This window comes from Coffea arabica, chromosome 6e, assembly GCF_036785885.1.
Source record: "Coffea arabica cultivar ET-39 chromosome 6e, Coffea Arabica ET-39 HiFi, whole genome shotgun sequence".
Classification (NCBI taxonomy): Eukaryota; Viridiplantae; Streptophyta; class Magnoliopsida; order Gentianales; family Rubiaceae; genus Coffea; species Coffea arabica.
This window is the reverse complement of record NC_092321.1, coordinates 59,863,405-59,884,029: the sequence shown is the minus strand read 5'-3', so window position 1 is coordinate 59,884,029 and position 20,625 is coordinate 59,863,405. Positions and strand designations below refer to the sequence as shown.

Genomic DNA, 20,625 nt, shown 5'->3' with positions numbered 1-20,625 from the left:
CTTCATAACGCCATTTTCACCTGTGTATTTGCATCCAAGAGCCTCTAGGGTGTCCAAAGAGATGAGATTCTTTTTCAAATCAGGGACATGTCTAACATTAGTGAGCGTCCTCACAATACCATCATGAATTTTAATTCAAATTGTACCCTTACCAACAACATTGCAAGCGGCATTATTGCCCATCAAAACAATTCCACCATTGTAAGATTCATAAGCGGAAAATAAATTCCTATTGGGACACATGTGATAAGAGCACCCCGAATCTAAAATCCATTCATTTTTAGACCTTGTCCTGTCATCAGTCGCAAAGAAAATACTTCCTTCATTCTCATCAGCTGCAACACTAGGTTCAGCAGTCTCAATATTTTTCTCACTAGGTTTCCCCTTTTGTTTCAATCTATTTTTCAATTTGAAACAATCTGCCTTAATGTGCCCCATTTTATGACAATAATTGCACTCCACATTTTTATGTCTGGATTTAGATCTACTATTGTCAAATTTTCTTCTCTCAGTTCTGTCCCTAACAACCAGACCTTCTGCCTGACCTCCACTAAAATCCCCAGTAATATTCCTGTCTATCTGCTCCTTAGATTTTAATGCACATTTAATTTCCCGATACGAAATTGTTTCTTTTCCATAAATCATAGTATTGCGAAAATGTTTAAAAGATTGGCGAAGGGAACACAAAAGTAACAAGGCCTAATCCTCATCACTAATTTTCGAATATATATTCTCCAAATCCATAATAATGGAATCAAATTTATCAAGATGTGAGAGTATAGATGTACCTTCAGTCATGCGAAACATATACAAACTTTGCTTTAAATAAAGCCGATTCTCAACTGTATTCTTCATGTACAAGACCTTAAATTTGTCCCACATGGCCTTTGCCGAAGTCTCAGTGGCTACCTCCCGCAAAACCTCATCAGAGAGATTTAAGATAATACTGGATCTTGTCTTTTTATCCATCTCAGCAAAATTTGCTTCTGTCACATTTTCTGACTTTTTCTCAATTCTGTATATCGCTAGATCAACTCCGTCTTGAACTAAAATGGTCTCCATCTTGAGTTGCCACATCCTGAAGTTGACATTCGTCGAATTTCTCGACGATAGTCTTTGTTATTGTCATTGTTGTCACAAAATCCAAAGCCTTCGAAGAAGCTCTGATACCAGTTTGTTAGGTCTGGCCCCAGGAAATTGACGAAAGGATTTGTGGCAACCCCAAAAGACAAATAACAAAACAGAAATAAGTAAAAACAGGAACACAAGAATTTACGTGGTTCAGTCAAATTGACCTACGTCCACGGGCGGAGGAGGAGCAATATTTTACTATAAAGAAGAGAGTACAAAAGATGCCTTAGGAAAGTGTTTCTAGGCCCAAAACACCTAATACTAAAAACACAAGAGAGCCCAAAAATATTTGACTAAACAAAAGGCTTAATGACCCAAAGATCCAAATAGCCCACTAATGCTCTCTTGGTTTTGGTGTACTTAACCCCATCACAGGCCCACTATATTTATAGGCAACTAAAGGAAAGATTCCCTTATACAAAAGCCGATATGGGACAACGCCACATTAACATTCACTCCCCACTAATCAGAAGAGTCGAAGAGTGTGAATGTTTAAAAGAAATTTTCAAATGGTAAAAGTGTTCAAACCTCTTCCGGAAGAGTAAAAAAATATTCATTGAATGCAATATTTCTTTAAATGTTGTATTAACAAAATGCGTTCTTTGGTTTTCTAGGCAATTAGTCATCAAAAGTTGCATTCACTAAATATGTTTTTTTAATTCATTTAATATATTTTTTGACAAAAATCTTACTATTTGAGAGCTCTTTCCGAAGATCATCACCACTCAAAATTTACTCCTAACCAAGACATAGATCACCAGTGGTCCTGTGGCTCTCAATACACTACAACCAATGTTTTAAAATCAAGCTCGAACTATCCGGTCGAATCCATTGAACCATCAATTGGATTGTTTTTCAAGTTGGGTTAAGTTAAAACTTAGAAGCTTAAAAAATCATTCTAAAAAACAGTTAAACTGTCCAGTTGGACCAGTGAACCGTCGAACCAGAATGGTTCTTCCCAAACCGCTCCGGTCTTGTATTTCTCTTAAAAGTTGCGGCCGACAATTTTTGACAATGAAGCTAGCCGCCGGTACTACTAATTTTTGCCTTTTTTTGCCATCCAACCCTCATTCTTTCTTTTAAGTTTCAACGTTACCTCATTATCGTTCAATAATATTTTTGTGTCATTGTACTTTTCAAAAATTACAGTTTAGCTTCAAATTGTTTAGATATTTCAAAATTTCTTACTAAAATTTTTATTTTTTATCCACTAAATCATTATTAAAATTAAAATATCTATATTATAGCTTAGTTTTTATATAACTCCAATTTTTATTCATTATATTAATTCAAGTACATATTTTTTTCTTAAACTATTATGTTATCTAAACAATAAGCAATATATCTAAATATTTCCTACGAATTCATGAGATTGATCTTTTTGCGGTGGTGTTGCTATTACTGGTCAAATTGTTAGTTTAACATAGCCTTGTAGCCCTTTTTATTTGTCCTTGAAATTTTCCTTCGGAACGTGTCTTTCCTTTTCATCAACTTGATGAATTTGGGATAGCCCAACTTCACTTATGCTGTACAATCTTTACATTAATTTTATGCATTTGACAAGCAATCTCTCATAATTTCAATGATGCAATGAGAAAATATTGTAGTTACTCTAATTGTTCTACTAATAGATGTAAAATAATCATTAAATGAAAAGCTTTAATTAAAATTTTTTATTATAATTGACAAGATTAGGTTTTTTTTTTTGTTAATTGTAAGTGGGAGGTCTCGAACTCGAAACTTCTTACTTACACTCCCTTCTCCGGCTATATTAAGTTGAATTTTATATGACTTGCAAATTAGATTATAAAATTGTGCATTTCAGCAAAAATAATCTACATTTATATTGATATTTTTATGTTCTTTCAGTGTTACCTTACAGCCTACAGATATACAAATTACTATAGGATTTAGATAAAGAAATGTATACATCAACAAAATATTGAACACATCAAAGTGGGCCGAGACTAGATATGGCTAAGCCTTTCATAGCCTAAATTTGGCTCACTTTGAAAACTTTTAGATTGCTTAACCCGCCCCGCTATGATATGGCTGGACTTGGATAGTTGGATTGCCTAAGATCAACAACTCCCTTTAAAATTCAGCATCAGTATTAGACCCAAAAATTGAACCCTACTTGATCTCTTATTAAGCTGAGCCCTAATTTGGGTGGGACAAATCAATTCGACTTTATTGACAGTCCTAATGCTATGTCAAATAAAAAATAATTGATCAGCTAATAGCTTTCAATCATTTATTGTTGATTGCAAATTTAATTGGCTAAGTACCTTAACCGTTGCAGTCAATAATAGACTCTATCACTTATGAATAATTTTTTTACAGTCTAGACTAACTACTTGAATAACTACTTAATAAATCTAGCAGTTGATTTTTAATTAATGAAAGTGCTCCAAATAAAGTTGTAGCGTCCATTAATTTCACTAGTGGATCTTGACAATTTTTTGCTTGACAATAAATAAAAAAATAGAATACTTCTAAGCCGTGAGTACCACTGGCTTGTGCCAATCTTGATGACTTCTTATCTGACTCATAAATGCAGCTATAGGCCTGTAGGCATTGGTGGTATTTTCTTCTTTTTTTTTTTTTTTTGCTGATCATGAAATAAATCAAGAATCTTGTTCAAAAACACAATTCGGAGTCCTCTTCTCCTATGCCTTTTTTTTTTTAACTTATTGGCTCACTAGTCATTACGTTCCTGGTGCAGATATTGGCAGTTCTGTTATCTCTTGGCTTAGCTTACTTTTTTAACTCGACGCAAAAAAGTGTTGCAACTCTTGTTACTGTGCAGTGTTTTAAAAGACAAAGGTATTGGACGAGGTGTTTTCTAATATGTTGGGCGAAGCAAAAGTCCCATGAACCATAAAGAGGATTTGTAGTAGTGTTGAATTATTATTAATTTTGAAGAAGGAATTTGTCAAAAACTTAAACAGGAATCTCTGCATCCTCTTCTTAACTCACCAGTTCACTCGTCAAATTAGTATGGCCAATATCAATAAACATACAGAAGCCATGAATAAATGCTTCTTTCTTTTCTAAGTGTCTTTCTTCATCGTTTAAATGCATTTACCAATCAATACTACCATCAATGGAGCCCAACAAGAAAAGTATACTTGTTGATATTCTACAAGTTGATTGAAAGAGGATTTCAAGTCAACACTCCCAAAAAAAAAAAAAATTCTAGGTCAATTTAATGATCAATCCTGGACCCAGAGATCAATAATCATAAAAGGATCACTTTATGAAGGAACCTATCTCCTTCACTTGAGCATATGACTGAAGAAGAAAATGGAATTGCGATGAAATTAGCTTTGAAATGTTCTGAAGACTGAAGAATCAACAGAACAACTGTGCAACTCTGTAGCCAAGTAATATATCAGAATTAGCCAATATATTGTTGGCATTTTTATTCCAATGGAAGTGTGGAACTAAAATACTGTTTTAATCAATGACACAATTAGTTGATTTTAGCATGTCAAGCTCTACATAATTATGCAGTTGATTCTTTTTTTCTTCTTCTTCTTTTGAAAATTATAAGCCACAATTAGTTACAAGTGGTAATTGCTAACAAAGTTATCTGTAACATGTAACTTCTTGTACACCAATACTCACTATGTTAGCACTAGTTTAATACATCTAAAATCTTCCTGTAAAGTCCCCTGATCAATTGACTGTTGGTTTTACTGGTAAACAGTTGTCAGAGTATTAGACACAAGTATATTGTTGTGAATTACCCCAACTACGTTTTCCATCTGTAGAATTTTCCCATATAATAAATGCATCTTCATCTTAAATATCAATGGCTATGGAGCCCAGTATGAAATTGCTTGGAAATGAAATACTACGAAGTCCAACTGAAATTGTCTTATAAGAATTTCCTTCTGTCAATAAATCAAGAAAGATTCAATGTCTACATTCAACTTGGTTGGCCGTCTCTGTGTGGAAAAAGAAAGAGAAAAAAAAAAGAGAAGAATAGAATTGTAAAAACTAGGAATAAAAACAGCACAAGATATTGAGATCTCTTGGCCCAGTACCATGTTTTTGTGGAACAGAATTGCTAAGTAAGCCCTAACTACATGTTTCTGGCCCACTGGAGAAAATTGATAACTTTTATTTTTATTTTTATGAAATAATTAAATATTATTTTTGTTTCTTACATTTATCTCATCTCTTAAATGATGACAAAATTTTTACAATTTTCGAGGTAATAAAACTAACACAATGACTTTTGAGTTACTAAAACTTGCACAATTTTCGATAAATCTATCACGACTTTTAAGGTAATAAAATTTGCACGTGTTACGAGAAGATCTTATCACTATCTTGAAAAAAATTAGTTAATATACTTTAAATTCCCCTATTAATAAGGATTAATTCCCCCTTTCTATCAAAGTGGCAGAGAATTCAAGTTCATTTTGAGTAAATGGAAGAATAGTTCTTATTTCTTGTTTACTGTTACAACTTCTCTATATTGTTCTATTAGTCTATAATTTCTTTATATTGTTCTATTAGTTTATAGTTCGATATTCAATCAGTACAAAGCACTACCAACCAACCAATTGTAGATTAGTATTAGTTTTATAATACGTTATCAGTACGAGTCTTTACTTATGAGCAATTAAGAGGGAATGAGGTAAAAGAAAAAAAAAAAGAGTTTTTAGGTAGCAAATTGCTCTTGTAAAGTTTGGTCTTACCATCAATTGAGGCTAACAAGCAGAACAACAACGAATTTAGGGGAAGAGATGCATTGGACGGTACAGAGAGAGGAAGTTTAAGTGTGAGTTCTCGAAATGAGAAGTTTCAGGTTCGAAACCTTCCACTTACATTAAAATTTTTTTTAACAATTAATGAATTTAGTACAAAGACCGGAAGATAAAAAGTCTACATAGGACTACCTCAAAAGATAAAAAGGCAAAAAAGGATAAAGAGTTTCCCTGAAAGGAAGGAAAGCAGTCTAGATTGGGCCTGTAAGAATTTGGGGAAGAGTATGTATTCAGAGTTCGTTAATTGCTATAGAGAAATTCTTCTTTACTATGCCAATATTATTCTTCTTTACTTCAGATAAGGCGCACCCATTCTTCAATAAGACATTTGGCGTGCGAATTGTGAAAGACCATCTAAGTCTTGAGATTTTTTCTATAATAACAAAAAAAACGAGTGTTGAGATTTTTTCTCTTTTAAAATTTTTTGGATTTAGGGTCCGTTTGTTTCGGGTGAAAATGTTTTCCAGGAAAATATTTTCCTAATTTCCCGTGTTTGGTTGCACAAAAGTTACTGAAAACATTTTCCTATATAAAATATTTTCACTCATCTTATGGAAAACATCTTGTAGTATGTTCTTTTTTTCTTTTTTTAGTGTAAACAGGAGGACTCGAACCCAAGATCTCTTCCTTACACTCCCTCCCCCGTACCACCCAACCCAACCCTCCCCCTAGTATATTCAAAATAAAAAAAAAACCTCATCCTGCTCATCCTATGCTAGTAATTAATTATGTATAATAGGAACCTTCTTTTCTAGAGAAATTTTCAGCAGTGAGAGTGTAAGATATATGTTACAATAAGCGTTGCATGTGATTGATATTTGACACTAAATGACCAGCAATTTGTTTATTGCTTAAGGAGATATTTTTTATTCATATATACATTTCTCCAAGATTTTTTAAAGTTAAACAATGAGATAAATTTTCTTATTTTGCATGGGAAGAAGTATGTAGTTATAATGTGTAGAAAGTAAAGATAGAGATAAAAGTGAAAATATTTCAAAAGTTAAACAAACACCAGAAAAATGAAGTAAGAAAATATTTTCAATAAGCTAACCAAACACCTGAAAATGACGAAAGGGAAATAATTTTCAAGAAAAATTACTTCCACGGAAAATATTTTTCCAAGGAAAACATTTTACTTCCAACCAAACAGACCCTTACTCGACTTGATTTTCATGTTGCCATCAACTGGGGCTCACAAGGAAAAGGACTATTCTGCAACATTAACAACAGGAGGAGTAAATTGGAAAATAATAAGAACAATGAAGGACTCAGTATTCAAATCGGGATTTGCTTCCCTCAGAATTTTTTAAATAATAAAATAGAATAATTTTATTAATCATGAGATCAAATCTGCAACAAGTGCAGAATTAATCAGCATACAAATGGTTCCCTCAGAATTCAAGTCGATAACCCGGTATCAATGTCCATCATTTTATGAGTGGATCCCAATAAACAATATATATCTCGATCCTACGGGTCAATAGAATTTCGAGCCTCTAAAAGTTAAAAGAGGGAAAAAAATTAAAAAGAAAGAAAAACGTGAAAAATGGGAATTGGAAGATGCAAAAGTCATAAATCGTAATTAGTTACAAAGTGGTAATTGCTAACTACTCTAAGTTATCTGTAACTTGTGACTTTGTTATGGAAAAAGAAGAAAAAGGTCTAAAGAATTAGAGGAAAGAGTTAGTTATGCTGTAACAAAATGATACAATACTCATTATATTAGCACTAGTTTTACTGGTAAAGAGTGGTTAGAGTATTAGCTACAAGTACATTTTTGTGAATTACCCCAGCTACATTTTCCATCACTCAGTAGAATTTTCATGTATAATAAAATAAATGCATCGTCGTCCTAAGTATCAATGGATATGGAGCCCAGTATGAAATTGCTTGGAAATGCAAATACAACAAAATCTGACTGAATTTGTTTCATTAATAAATCAAAAGAGATTCCATGTCTACATTAAACTTGGTTGGCCATCTCTGTGTGGAAAAAGAAAGAAAAAAAAGAGAAGAATAAATGCACCCTTAGAATACTACTGTTTTGTGGAGCAGAATTGCTAAGTAGGTCCTAGCTGCATGTTTCTGCCCCTTATAGTTGGACCCCAAAACTGATAGAAGTAAGAACGACTTGACGAATTAATGCCTGTATCAAAACGCTAATTTGACATATTTACTATGTGATATCTGTAGATGACAATGAAAGCTTGCTCAGCATCCATACTTCTATCAACACCTATCCGATATGGAAAATGCTCTTAAAGTTTCGTGTACCATCAACTGGGGCTAACAAGCAAAACAACGACGACTTTAGTACAAAGACCAACGACTTTAGAAGTCTACGTAGGTCCACCTCAAAAGTAAAAGGAAAAAAAAAAAAAAAAAAAAAAAGAGAGAGTCTTCCTCTCTTCAGGACCACATGCTGCTGATCATGAACTAAACCGTCCAAGTACAAAGTCACAAGACTTCACTCAAAAACAGAACTGCGGATTTTAGTATCTGCACACTTAATCAATTACTCAGTGGTCATTAATAGGATAAGATATTGACAGTCTCGGTGCGGAAAAAGAAAGAAAAGAAAAAAGAGAAGAATAAAATTGTAAAAACTAGGAATAAAAACAGCATAAGATATTGAGATCTCTTGGCCTAGTACCATGTTTTTGTGGAGCAGAATTAGGGGTGAGCAAATTCGGTTCTTACCGAATTCATAACCGATTTCAAATTCAATTCGGTAATTTGAAATCGGATATTTGGTAATTTGGTACAGATTCGGTACGTACCAAATTCACCGAATTCTAATATGGTATGAAATAGGTAATGAGATTATGAATTAGGTAATAACCGATTTCGCATTCAAATTCGGTAATTGAAATCGGGTACCGCATTACCGCATTCGAATTACCAAATTTGTATATAAAATTATATAATATATAGATAAATGCTATTTAGTATTAGTATATACTACTAATACTTTATTATATTATATAGATAAATGCTATTAATAATAATTAGTATATTGTATTATCAATTTATCATCATATCATGTACTTATAATAATAATAATATATAATAATGTACAATATATTATTTTAGTATTTGTTAATTGTTATATGACTATAATAATACCAATATATAGTAATACATAACAATATAAGATAACTATAATACTTATTATTTTATACATGAGTAACATGACTAGAATTAGATAATAATTAACACATATATGTATAATACTAAATATTAAACAATTAACATAATTAGTAATTAAATTTAGATATTGGTAATTTGATACATCATTCATGTTTGAATTATTGAATATTTGAATGCGTAATCTCTAACTTGCAAGTATTAGTGTACTCTACATATTTAACATAAAAATTCATATTATCTATTCACTAATCTTAATTCTTAAGACTTTAAGTATAGATAAGACAACTAAGTAGTTAGCAGTGTAAGTGAATGCATATGAATTGCAAATCAATGTACTAGTGTATTGACTTTCACAATAATTTATGTAAGTAAATAAGTTTTATTTTGATTTGAAATAATTTATAAGTTTGTAAGTAATATAACTTATCACCACTCATTGTAATTTGTAAGTTTGTAACTAATATTACTTATTATTAATCATTGTAAATTATAAATTCATAAATTATCACTAATCATTGTACAGTCTAAGGTTTATTCTAGTTTAAATTAATCACTTTTTATGTGTTCCTTAAATCATAGACTAATGATTTTAGGCATAAGTTATCAAATAAGTTAAAATTCATATTATCTATTTACTAATCTTAAGGCTTTAAGTATAGACAAGACAACTAAGCAGTGTAAGACTGTAAGTGAATGTATGTGAATTGCAAATCAATGTATTAGTGTATTGACTTTCACAATAACATGTGTAAGTAAATAAGTTTTTATTTTGTTTTGAAATAAATTATAAGTTTGTAACTAATATATTATCACTAATCATTGTAATTTGTAAGTTTGTAACTAATATTACTTATTATTAATCAGTGTAAATTATAAATTCATTGTAACTACTAACTAATATTGCTTATAATTAATCATTGTAAATTATAAATTCATAAATTATCATCAATCATTGTATAGTGTAAGGTTTATTCTAGTTTAAATTAATCACTTTTTATGTGTTTCTTAAATCATAGACTAAGGATTCTAGGTATAAGTGATCAAATAAATGCCAATTAAACCACAAAATGATTAGAACATAAGTAATGTGTTCAATTATGAATAAATTTAGGGATCAAATCAGTAATACTTTATAAATCATAGATGAATTCGGTTTAACCGAATTCATTACCGTTTTCGAATTTGAAATCGGTTGCGGAATGAATTCGGTTATGCCCAATTCGGAATTGAAAACGGTTTAAATTTTTACAGGTAGAATAACCGAATTCACCGAATTCAGTGCACCGAATTACCGAATTTGCACCGAATGCACACCCCTAAGCAGAATTGCTAAGTAAGCCCTAACTACATGTTTCTGGCCCACTGGAGAAAATTGATAACTTTTATTTTTATTTTTATGAAATAATTAAATATTATTTTTGTTTCTTACATTTATCTCATCTCTTAAATGATGACAAATTTTTCATAATTTTCGAGGTAATAAAACTAACACGAAACTTGCACAATTTTTGAGGTACTAAAACTTGCACAATTTTCGATAAATCTATCACGACTTTTAAGGTAATAAAATTTGCACGTGTTACGAGAAGATCTTATCACTATCTTAAAAAAATTAGTTAATATACTTTAAATTTCCCTATTAATAAGGATTAATCCCCCCTTTCTATCAAAGTGACAGAGAATTCAAGTTCATTTTGAGTAAATGGAAGAATAGTTCTTATTTCTTGTTTACTGTTACAATTTCTCTATATTGTTCTATTAGTTTACAATTTCTTTATATTATTCTATTAGTTTATAGTTTGATATTCAATCAGTACAAAGCACTGCCAACCAACCAATTGTAGATTAGTATTAGTTTTATAATACGTTATCAGTACGATTGGGCCTGTAAGAATTCGGGGAAGAGTGTGTATTCAGAGTTCGTTAATTGCTATAGAGAAATTCTTCTTTACTATGCCAATATTATTCTTATTTACTTCAGATAAGGCGGACCCATTTTTCAATAAGACATTTAGCGTGCGAATTGTGAAAGACCATCTAAGTCTTGAGATTTTGTCTATTATCAAAAAAAAAAAAAAAGTGTTGAGATTGTTTCTCTTTTAAAATGTTTTGGATGTACTCAACTTGATTTTCATGTTGCCATCAATTGGGGCTCACAAGGAAAAAGACTATTCTGCAACATTAACAACAGAAGGAGTAAATTGGAAAATAATAAGAACAATGAAGGACTCAGTATTCAAATCGGGATTTGCTTTCCTCAGAATTTTTTAAATAATAAAATAAAATAATTTTATTAATCATGAGATCAAATCTACAACAAATGCAGAATTAATCAGCATACAAATGGTTCCCTCAGAATTCAAGTCGATAAAATGTCCATCATTTTGTGAGTGGATCCCAATAAACAATATATATCTCGATCCTGCGGGTCTATAGTGGAAATGTGAAAGCCTCCCGGGTCAATAGAATTTCGAGCCTCTAAAAGTTAAAAGAGGAAAAATAATAAAAAGAAGGAAAAACGTGAAAAATGGGAATTGGAAGATGCAAAAGTCATAAGGGTGTAACTTTTCCTGAATTTGTAATTGAGATTGGGATTACTATTCATGGATTAGCCAATGTAGTGTTGGCATATTTATTCCAATGGAAGTGTGGAACTAAAATACTTTTTTAATCAATGACACCATTAGTTGATTTTACGCAGTTGGTTTTTTTTTTCTTTTGAAAATTATAAATCGCAATTAGTAGAATTACCCCAGCTACGTTTTCCATCACTCAGTAGAATTTTCACGTATAATAAAATAAATGCATCTTCGTCCTAAGTATCAATGGATATGGAGCCCAGTATGAAATTGCTTGGAAATGCAAATACAACAAAATCTGACTGAATTTGTCTGATAAGAATTTCCTTCTGGTCATCAATAAATCAAAAGAGATTCCATGTCTACATTCAACTTGGTTTGCCATCTCCGTGTGGAAAAAGAAAGAAAAAAAAGAGAAGAATAGAATTGTAGGAACTAAGAATAAAAACAAGATAAGATACTACTGTTTTGTGGAGCAGAATTGCTAAGTAGGTCCTAGCTGCATGTTTCTGCCCCTTATAGTTGGACCCCAAAACTGATAGAAGTAAGAACGACTTGACTAATTAATGCCTGTATCAAAACGCTAATTTGACATATTTACTATGTGATATCTGTAGATGACAATGAAAGCTTGCTCAGCATCCATACTTCTATCCGATATGGAAAATGCTCTTAAAGTTTCGTGTACCATCAACTGGGGCTAACAAGCAAAACAACGATGACTTTAGTACAAAGACCAACGACTTTAGAAGTCTACCTCAAAAGAAAAAGGGGAAAAAAGAAAAGACAGTTTCCCTGAAGGAAGGAAAGCAGTCTAGATCGGAAGAAAGTTAAGTGGAAAAAAGGAAAGAAAGAAAAATGTGAAAAATGGGAATTGGAAGATGCAAAAGTCATAAGAGTGTAATTTTTCCTGAATTTGTAATTGAGATAGGGGTTAGTATTCGTGAATTATAAAAGCAAATAAATTTATTATTAGATGTCCAATTCACCCTTATAACTGTGTGCATTTTATTAAACAGTAATTTGCATCTTAATGAATAAGTGTACGCTTAATGAATATATATATATGTACATCTCTTTTCTATATATATATATAGCGTATATTTAAATAGATATTTATGTACGTGTGTATACTGAAATTGTGAACATATAACACATGTACACATTCATGATTTTCCTGCAGCACTAATTTTTTGCATAATCTAAGAATAGTAATCAATAACCCATTTACAAATTTCCTAAAACTTATTCCCTTCTCATGAATTTAAAATTTTCATGTTCCCCTTCCAAAATTTCCCCAAGAAAAACTTCTCCAAAAGCTGATCTTGATAGTTGAGCTAATTAGCACTTTTCACAAATATTTCATACTTTCTTTTATCATATACATCATTCGTCATTACTTTTTTTTTAAAAAAAAATTATACATTAATGTTCACATTGTTTTCCTCTCCTCAGGCATCACCCTAATGATTTGTAGTGAAGGCACCAGAAAACTTTTCAATCGGACACAAATATATTAAGGTTCTTCTAGTGCATTCAAAACAAGAATAAGGATTGGTTCAGTCTTCCTTATAGTTACATTGTTGTGGTTACTCTGATCTTGGCTTAAAATTGATTCAAAAACTTGAGATTGTTAAGCAGCAGATTACAGAAATTTTGTGCCTGCTTTTCTTCAAGCTTTTCTTTCGGATAACTGTGTCGTTATGCCTGCTCTAATATTGACTAAAAAGTAGATTCGGGGAAGTTATGTGCTATTACTCCTACCTCAAAAATTTTGATGTTCTTAATTCAAAACAATTATCTTAGTCTTTATTGGAGATTCATCTTACTCAGCGAGATTGATTTGATTTGATTTTTTTTTCAGGTTCAAGCCCAACATGGGACAATAATAATATTTACATAATTTTGAATTGCAAGAAATCAATAAACAATACAAAGGAAACGACTAACTCTTTATAACTCATTAAAGTACGATTTTTCTATGTATGGAAAACGCTAACCAGTAAACCAAACTTCTTAAGGTATTGATTTTGTACTTATATCTTCATTAAATTAATGAATTATGTTATGACTTCATCTTTTTATTAAAAATTGTTATCAAGTTATCACTACAAGTCTAAAACATAATTACCCTGGTAATGTAATTTTCAAAATGTTAAACAAAAGCCCAGGGTGTGTCCATCCAAGTGAAATAATTTTATGAATTTTAAAGTTTCTTAATCTTTTAATCTTAGAAATTTAGGTGGGAACGAGGCAAAAGGAAAAAGAGTTTTTATGTAGTTGACAGTTCCTAGGAAAACATTATATATTTAGACACATACTCACAGACTAATAATAATAATAATAATAACAAAAGTAGTAGACGGATAAATAATACAGAATTAAAAAAGAATTCATTGCTCAAGAAAAACTAAAAAACCATTTCATCCCTATAAAAAATAAGAAAAAATTCGTCAAAAACGACTTTGGTAGGTACTGAAGTCTAAAAACGAAAAAGAAAAAACAAAAGCTTAGATTGGACTCCCTCAAGGAATGAGGGAAAAAATTTCTAGAATGGATGGTTAATGTGAATCGTGAAAGACCACATCTAGGTCTAGAGTTTTTTTTTTTTTTTTTTCATTTATTAGACTTGATTTTCGTGTTACTATCAATTGCAGCTGACAAAGAAGAATGAACCTTCTATCTAGTTTAGACATGATAATTAAGGATATTCATTTGGCTTTATTAGATCAGCATATTTTCAATGCACTTGGGGTTTCAAAGAGACAATTGCGCATTGTTTAATTCATTTGTACAAAAACTGTCAATTTTTTTCTAAAATTCTGTGAAATTTTCCTTTAAGTTTTGTCAAGCAAATCGTGCTAAATGATATCCAACCTTCTCATTATTAGGGTTCTTGTTTTATCCACGAAAAAAATCTCTACAAAACAATATCAACATAAAGATGAAGAGTAGACCGCAAAATGATAAAGAACATTTGATTCTCTCAATATTCAAGTCGAGATTTAAATTTAAGTCATTCAGCTATTAATTTCCCCGATACTCAAAAAATGATGTATGTGGAATTTTTTTACTAGTCTATTATTGAAAAATGAAACTATCTCCACAGACCGCTCCAATTTAGAGGCCCCAAAATTAAAGAAGAAAATGACGCCTTCTGTAAATCTGATCTTGATATTCCAAACGAACTAATTAGCATGGGTTGGCAGTTTCCTCCATTGGACCCAAATGCTCCAAAATTATGCTTTATGGGATTATTAAACAAAACTTCTCAACCTTATTAAACTTATAGAGTAGAGTGATCTTGAGATATTAATATCAGTTAACTAGAGATTTTGAGTTTAAATCCTTCTACCTCTCTCCGCTCCTTAAATCACACTCTTTCTCTACTAGAAAAAAAATAACTTAGAACTTATTCTCATTTGTTATAAAATTTTGCAAAATCTGAATATAGAAAGTGCTTATATGGAATAATCATAATTAGTTAAAACTACTCTTTGGTAGATTATATATTTTGCATTTTTTGACTACTAAAAAAAATTTAAAATCTAGATGCACAAGGAAATCAAAATATCAAAAATATTGAATATTATACAAAAATTAGGAATTACAATCCATTGAAATAATTAATCAAAGAACAAACTTTTTTTTTTAAATATGAGTGAGAGGTCTCGAATTCTAGATCTCTTACTTACACTCTCTCCTCTCGTATTACCCAGCCCATCCCTCCCCCCTCAAGAACAAACCCTTGATTGTCTTCAAATGCCTTCACTTTAGTGTTTATCTCGCCAAGTGTATATTAGCTATAATGCTTATTTATTGCATTGGAATTATATATTATCTTATAAAGAAGAAAATTGATTTTACCTTTTTTTTTTTGTTTAAAGTCACGCCGAACCCAAAATGAGTAGGAGTTAAGCCATAGCAATATAACTCTGTCGTAATAATGGCTGTATCCAAAGGAGAAAATTAATAAAGTAATTTTGGCTTACATTCCTATTGGATTGGAGACCCTAGATCCTACTCTCTTTAGTCTTTACCAACCTAAAGAGCCCCTTCTCCGTTTCCTACATATATCCGAGCCCCTTCTCCGTTCGCTACATATATCCGGCTTCTTCTTCTTCTTATTATTATTTTTTTATAAAAAAAATTCAGTCAGCCAATGTTTAACAAGTATGCTCCAACTTCAGATTTTGGTAGTTTTGTTGTCCCTATTCTTGATTTACTTCTTGGTGTCCGGGTTCTCATTTTATTATTTTATATATGACCATTGTCAAGTACATGTTCCTTATTTATTCAATTCGACAGACACCAGCTGTGACCATAGCCCATCCACTTGCCGGGGCACCGACATCAATTTAAAGTGCCCGTTTCAATTTAGAGGTGATGATCCCGATGTGTGCCCTGAACGTCGTGTTGTTGAATTCTCTTGTGAAAATAATAGCACTGTTCTATCCCTGACTGTTGGTTCCGATGCGGGGATACAGCAGTATAACTTTTCCGTGGAGTCGAACAGTATTGATTATGAGCAACAGATACTTCGTATATTTGATCCTGGGGTGCAAAAGAACGACTGTTCTACTCTGCCAGCCAACCCATTTAGTCCAGGCGACTACTACTATCAAATTCCATACAACTTGTCTGTGGAGATTGAACCTGATACTGGTTGGTTGGTCTTTGTGAGCTGTAAAAATCTGGTGAAATCGCAATATCCTCCTCTTTATGTAGACACTGCTTCTTGTAATATCACTGCAAGTCATTTTGCAAAAATGAAAGCTCCGTCCAATTATTACAGCTATGTTGTGGTGGGCAAAAATGTGGTGGCATCTGATATTGAAGAGTCGTGCACTGTCTATAAGATGGTTCCTGTAGACCTGCGGTGTCTCCCTAATGTAACAGCAGGAGATATTCCGTTTCAAGACATCCACAATCTTCTGTCCAATGGCTATGAGATCCGTTTGGAATCAGGCTCGGAGACCAGCACGAAGATTTATTGTAAGTACACTGATTTGAAGATTTATTAACATCGTAATTGATGATTGATTATGGTGATCCTTTAAAAGTATTCAGTACTACCGCTTGAAACTATGTTTTTGGGAAATTAATGTATATTAATTGGAAGATTTTAAGTTAAGATGTGAAGTGCAATTCTTACTCCAATCTTTGGAGGCTAAATATAGTACATCATATAAGTACTTTTTTTTTATTTAACAATCAAAATATTGTTAACAGCCATTTATTTCAAATTCATACATCATATAAGTGTAAATGTTTAAAGTAGAATTGATTAATGCATTGGAGGTGTGGGTCTAGACTTTCAAAATGTGGATTTAGATTATCTCAAATTCTCCTTTTAATTGCGAAATTCTTGCCCCAGTTTTTGCTAGTAACTCATTTTTCTCGAGAAAAAAAAAAGAAAGGAGAGTAGAATATGAAATTTGACTGAGTCAATTCTGGGAAAAGTCCCTTTCGTTTTCCAGCTTCAAGTAAATTTCTTGAATTTGACTGAGCCAAAATTCAATGTATCATTCATGTAACGAATTGCATTACCAAATATCACTACTTTGATTAGTTTGCACATGACATTAACTAAAGACAGGTTTTTTTTTTTGGTATGATTGCGTTCAGTTATTGCGTTTAGATAAGCTGTTATAAATCTTATGACATTTGGTGTTTACAATCAATAGCAACTAATAAAATGAAAAATTCATGTAAATGTACACCAAAATATGCAAGAAATACAATAACGGTACATAACCGTACCAGAAACCTAAATCATTTGTTTAATTTGGAAACTAATTACGTGAATTTTTTTATTTTTCTTTTTTGGGGAATGAGAGTACCAGAAACCTTGATATTTCGTCTTTACTAGTTGTCTTTATCGCTGTGTATATTCTCACATAATTTTTCATTTGATTTTTTAAATATGAAATCAAGTCAAATTAGAATACTTGGATTTTATAAATGTTATTTGTTTTATGATCCTAACAAACACATGAATTATTGAATTCTCATTTGAATTTATTCTCGTAGTGATTTGAAACTGGTACACAGATGAGGGTGAATTAATAGTAATTAATAAAAGTTCATTTTCAAGTATCCAATTGGACATTGACTTTGACTTTTCTCCTTGGGCGATGTAGGTCCCCTAGTAGTAGCAATCCTCGACCGCGTTGGCACATTCGGAAGTGAGTAAACTTGTTTCTTTCGTGTGCAAAAAAACCATTCTTAATCGGTCGGATTCTTTCTAATTCCGTATTTCCATTATAACCTTTTTTCTTTCATAAGCAGTTGGCGTGGATTTTGCTGTCAAATTTTTCGGTAAGGCATCTGATTCATAGTCGATAACTCTATCCATTGGGCATATATATATATATATATATATATATATATACTAGAAGTCAATCATAGCTAAGTTTTCTTGTTCTCTTATTCGATTTCAGTTCTACTCATTGCGGCAAAAAGTGTCCTTGGCATTGCCATCTTGTCTGCGTTCCTGCTTTATAGGTGGCATCGGAGGCATTTATCAAGGTATGATACAATAGAAGATTTCCTACAAACAAACAGCAGACTCATGCCCATTAGGTACTCATATAGAGAAATCAGGACAATGACGAAAAATTTTAAAGAAAAACTAGGCGAAGGAGGCTACGGTATGGTTTACAAAGGCAAATTGCGCAGTGGAGATGCTGTTGCTGTCAAAATGTTGAACAAGTCAAAAGCTAATGGTCAAGAGTTCATCAATGAAGTTGCAACTATTGGAAGAATACACCATGTGAACGTGGTTCGGTTAGTGGGATTTTGTGTTACTGCCTCAAAACATGCTCTAGTGTATGATTACATGCCAAATGGCTCTCTGGATAAGTTAATTTTCTCAGACTCTCAAAATAGTTCTCTATTGAGTTGGAAACAAGTTTGTGAGATTGCAAAGGGGGTTGCTCGTGGCATTGAATACTTGCATCAGGGGTGTGATATGCAAATTCTGCATTTTGATATTAAACCGCATAACGTCTTACTTGATGAGAACTTTGTTCCAAAAGTTTCAGACTTTGGACTTGCAAAACTTTACCCAATGCAAAAGAGTATTGCAACTCTTACTGCTGTGAGAGGAACATTAGGTTACATGGCCCCGGAGTTGTTCTACAAAAGGATTGGAAGAGTCTCACACAAGGCAGACGTTTACAGCTATGGAATGTTACTAATGGAGATGGCTGGGAGGAGGAGAAATGTGGATGCACATGCTGAGCATTCAAGTCAAATATACTTCCCATCATGGATATATGACAAATTCGATCAGGTGGAGGAAATGGAAATTGGAGATCATGCAACTGAAGAAGAAAAGACAATTACACGAAAATTAATTTTGATTGCCTTGTGGTGCATACAGATGACACCTGAGGATCGTCCTTCAATGAGAGAAGTCTTAGAAATGCTTGAAGGTGATGCTAGTGGTCTAAGGTTGCCTCCTAAACCGTCGTTTTACCCTCCAGATTCACCCATATCCATGCAAAGAAGCAGCGATAGTAGTTCTTCTGATGAGTCAACGGCACCCCTCTGTAGCTCTGTTGCTTTAGAAATAGAGCAGATGGATGACTAAGTAGTACTTTCAGTGAAAGCTGTGTGGTGGATTTGTCCTTCAGTTTAACTTAATAATTTCTACAATTCAGCTCCAGTACATATTTTTTTTTCTTAAACTATTATGTTATCTAACACAGCGAGCAGTATATCTAAGTATTTCTGGCAAATTCATGAGATCGATCTTTTGCAGTGGTGCTGCTATTACTAGTCAAATTGTTAGTTTAACATAGCCTTGTAGCCGTTTGTCTTTGTCCTTGGATTTTTCCTTCGAAACGTGTCTTTCCTTTTCATCAACATGGTGAATTTGAGCTGGTCCAAGTTCACTTATGCTTTACAATCGTTAAATTTGAAATTTCATTAATTTTATGGATTTAACAAGCAATCTCTCATAATTTCAATGACGCAATGAGAAAATATAGTATTTACTCTAATTGATCTACTAATAGATTAAAATACATCACTAAATGAAAAGTTTTAAATAAATTTTTTTATTACAATTGGCTTGATTAAATTTTTTTTTTTAAGTGTAAGTGGAATGTATCGAATTCGAAATCTCTCACTTACACTCACTCCTCCGGCTATATTAAGTTGAATTTTATATGACTATCTTACATTGATATATGTCCTTTATGTGCTACCTTACAGCCTATAGATGCACAAATTACTATAGGATTTAGCTAAAGAAATGCATACATCAACAAAATGTTGAACATATCAAAGTGGGCCGAGACTAGACATGGCTGAACCTTTCATAGCCTAAACCTGGCTCACTTTGAAAACTTTTAGATTTCTTAACCCGCCAAGCTTGATATGGCTGGGCTTGGATTGCCTAAGATCAACTCACTACAGGGAGGGGGAGCCTAAGGAGGCTTGTGTGTCAGAGGCTAGTAGGTATGCAGATCTGACTAGACCAAGAGAGTGCTATGGCACTCCCTTGGATTTTTTTTTTTTTTTTTTGCTGCAGGTGAGGTTTGAACTTCCCACCTATAGCCCAAGGAGTCCCTCCCTGTTGACCACCGAGCTAAGCTCAGTGGTTTGATTCGGCACTATTGACACTCCTAGTGCTATGGCAAGTGAAATATAATATCATCGTAATACCAGCTCATAGCTCTCAGCCATTTATTGTTGATTGTAAATCTCCCTCCATAATGAACTTTTTTTTGCAAATTTAATTGGCAAAGAACCTTAACTGCGGTAGGCAGTAATAGACTCTATTACTTATGAAAAATTTTATTATAGTCTAGACTAACTACTTGAATAACTGCTTAATAAATCTAGTAGTTGAGGGTTATTATCACTTTACCCATTAATATTTGGTGCTACTATGAATTTTTCTCTTAACGTTACTTTTTAGTCACTTTATCCTCAAAACTAATGGTCAAACTTAATGGAGTCTGTTAATT

General features: G+C 32.3%; 1 protein-coding gene across 1 annotated transcript; it reads left to right on the top strand.

Annotated features, from left to right (window-relative positions):
- Nucleotides 1–15,804: 15,804 nt before the first annotated feature.
- Nucleotides 15,805–19,400, top strand: LOC113695430 (LEAF RUST 10 DISEASE-RESISTANCE LOCUS RECEPTOR-LIKE PROTEIN KINASE-like 2.1). Its single transcript, XM_072055896.1, has 4 exons — nt 15,805–16,639; nt 17,788–17,832; nt 17,936–17,965; nt 18,088–19,400. The coding sequence occupies exons 1-4, from the start codon at nt 15,820–15,822 to the stop codon at nt 19,239–19,241; spliced, it is 2,049 nt and encodes a 682-aa protein (XP_071911997.1). The 5' UTR covers nt 15,805–15,819; the 3' UTR covers nt 19,242–19,400.
- Nucleotides 19,401–20,625: the final 1,225 nt, after the last annotated feature.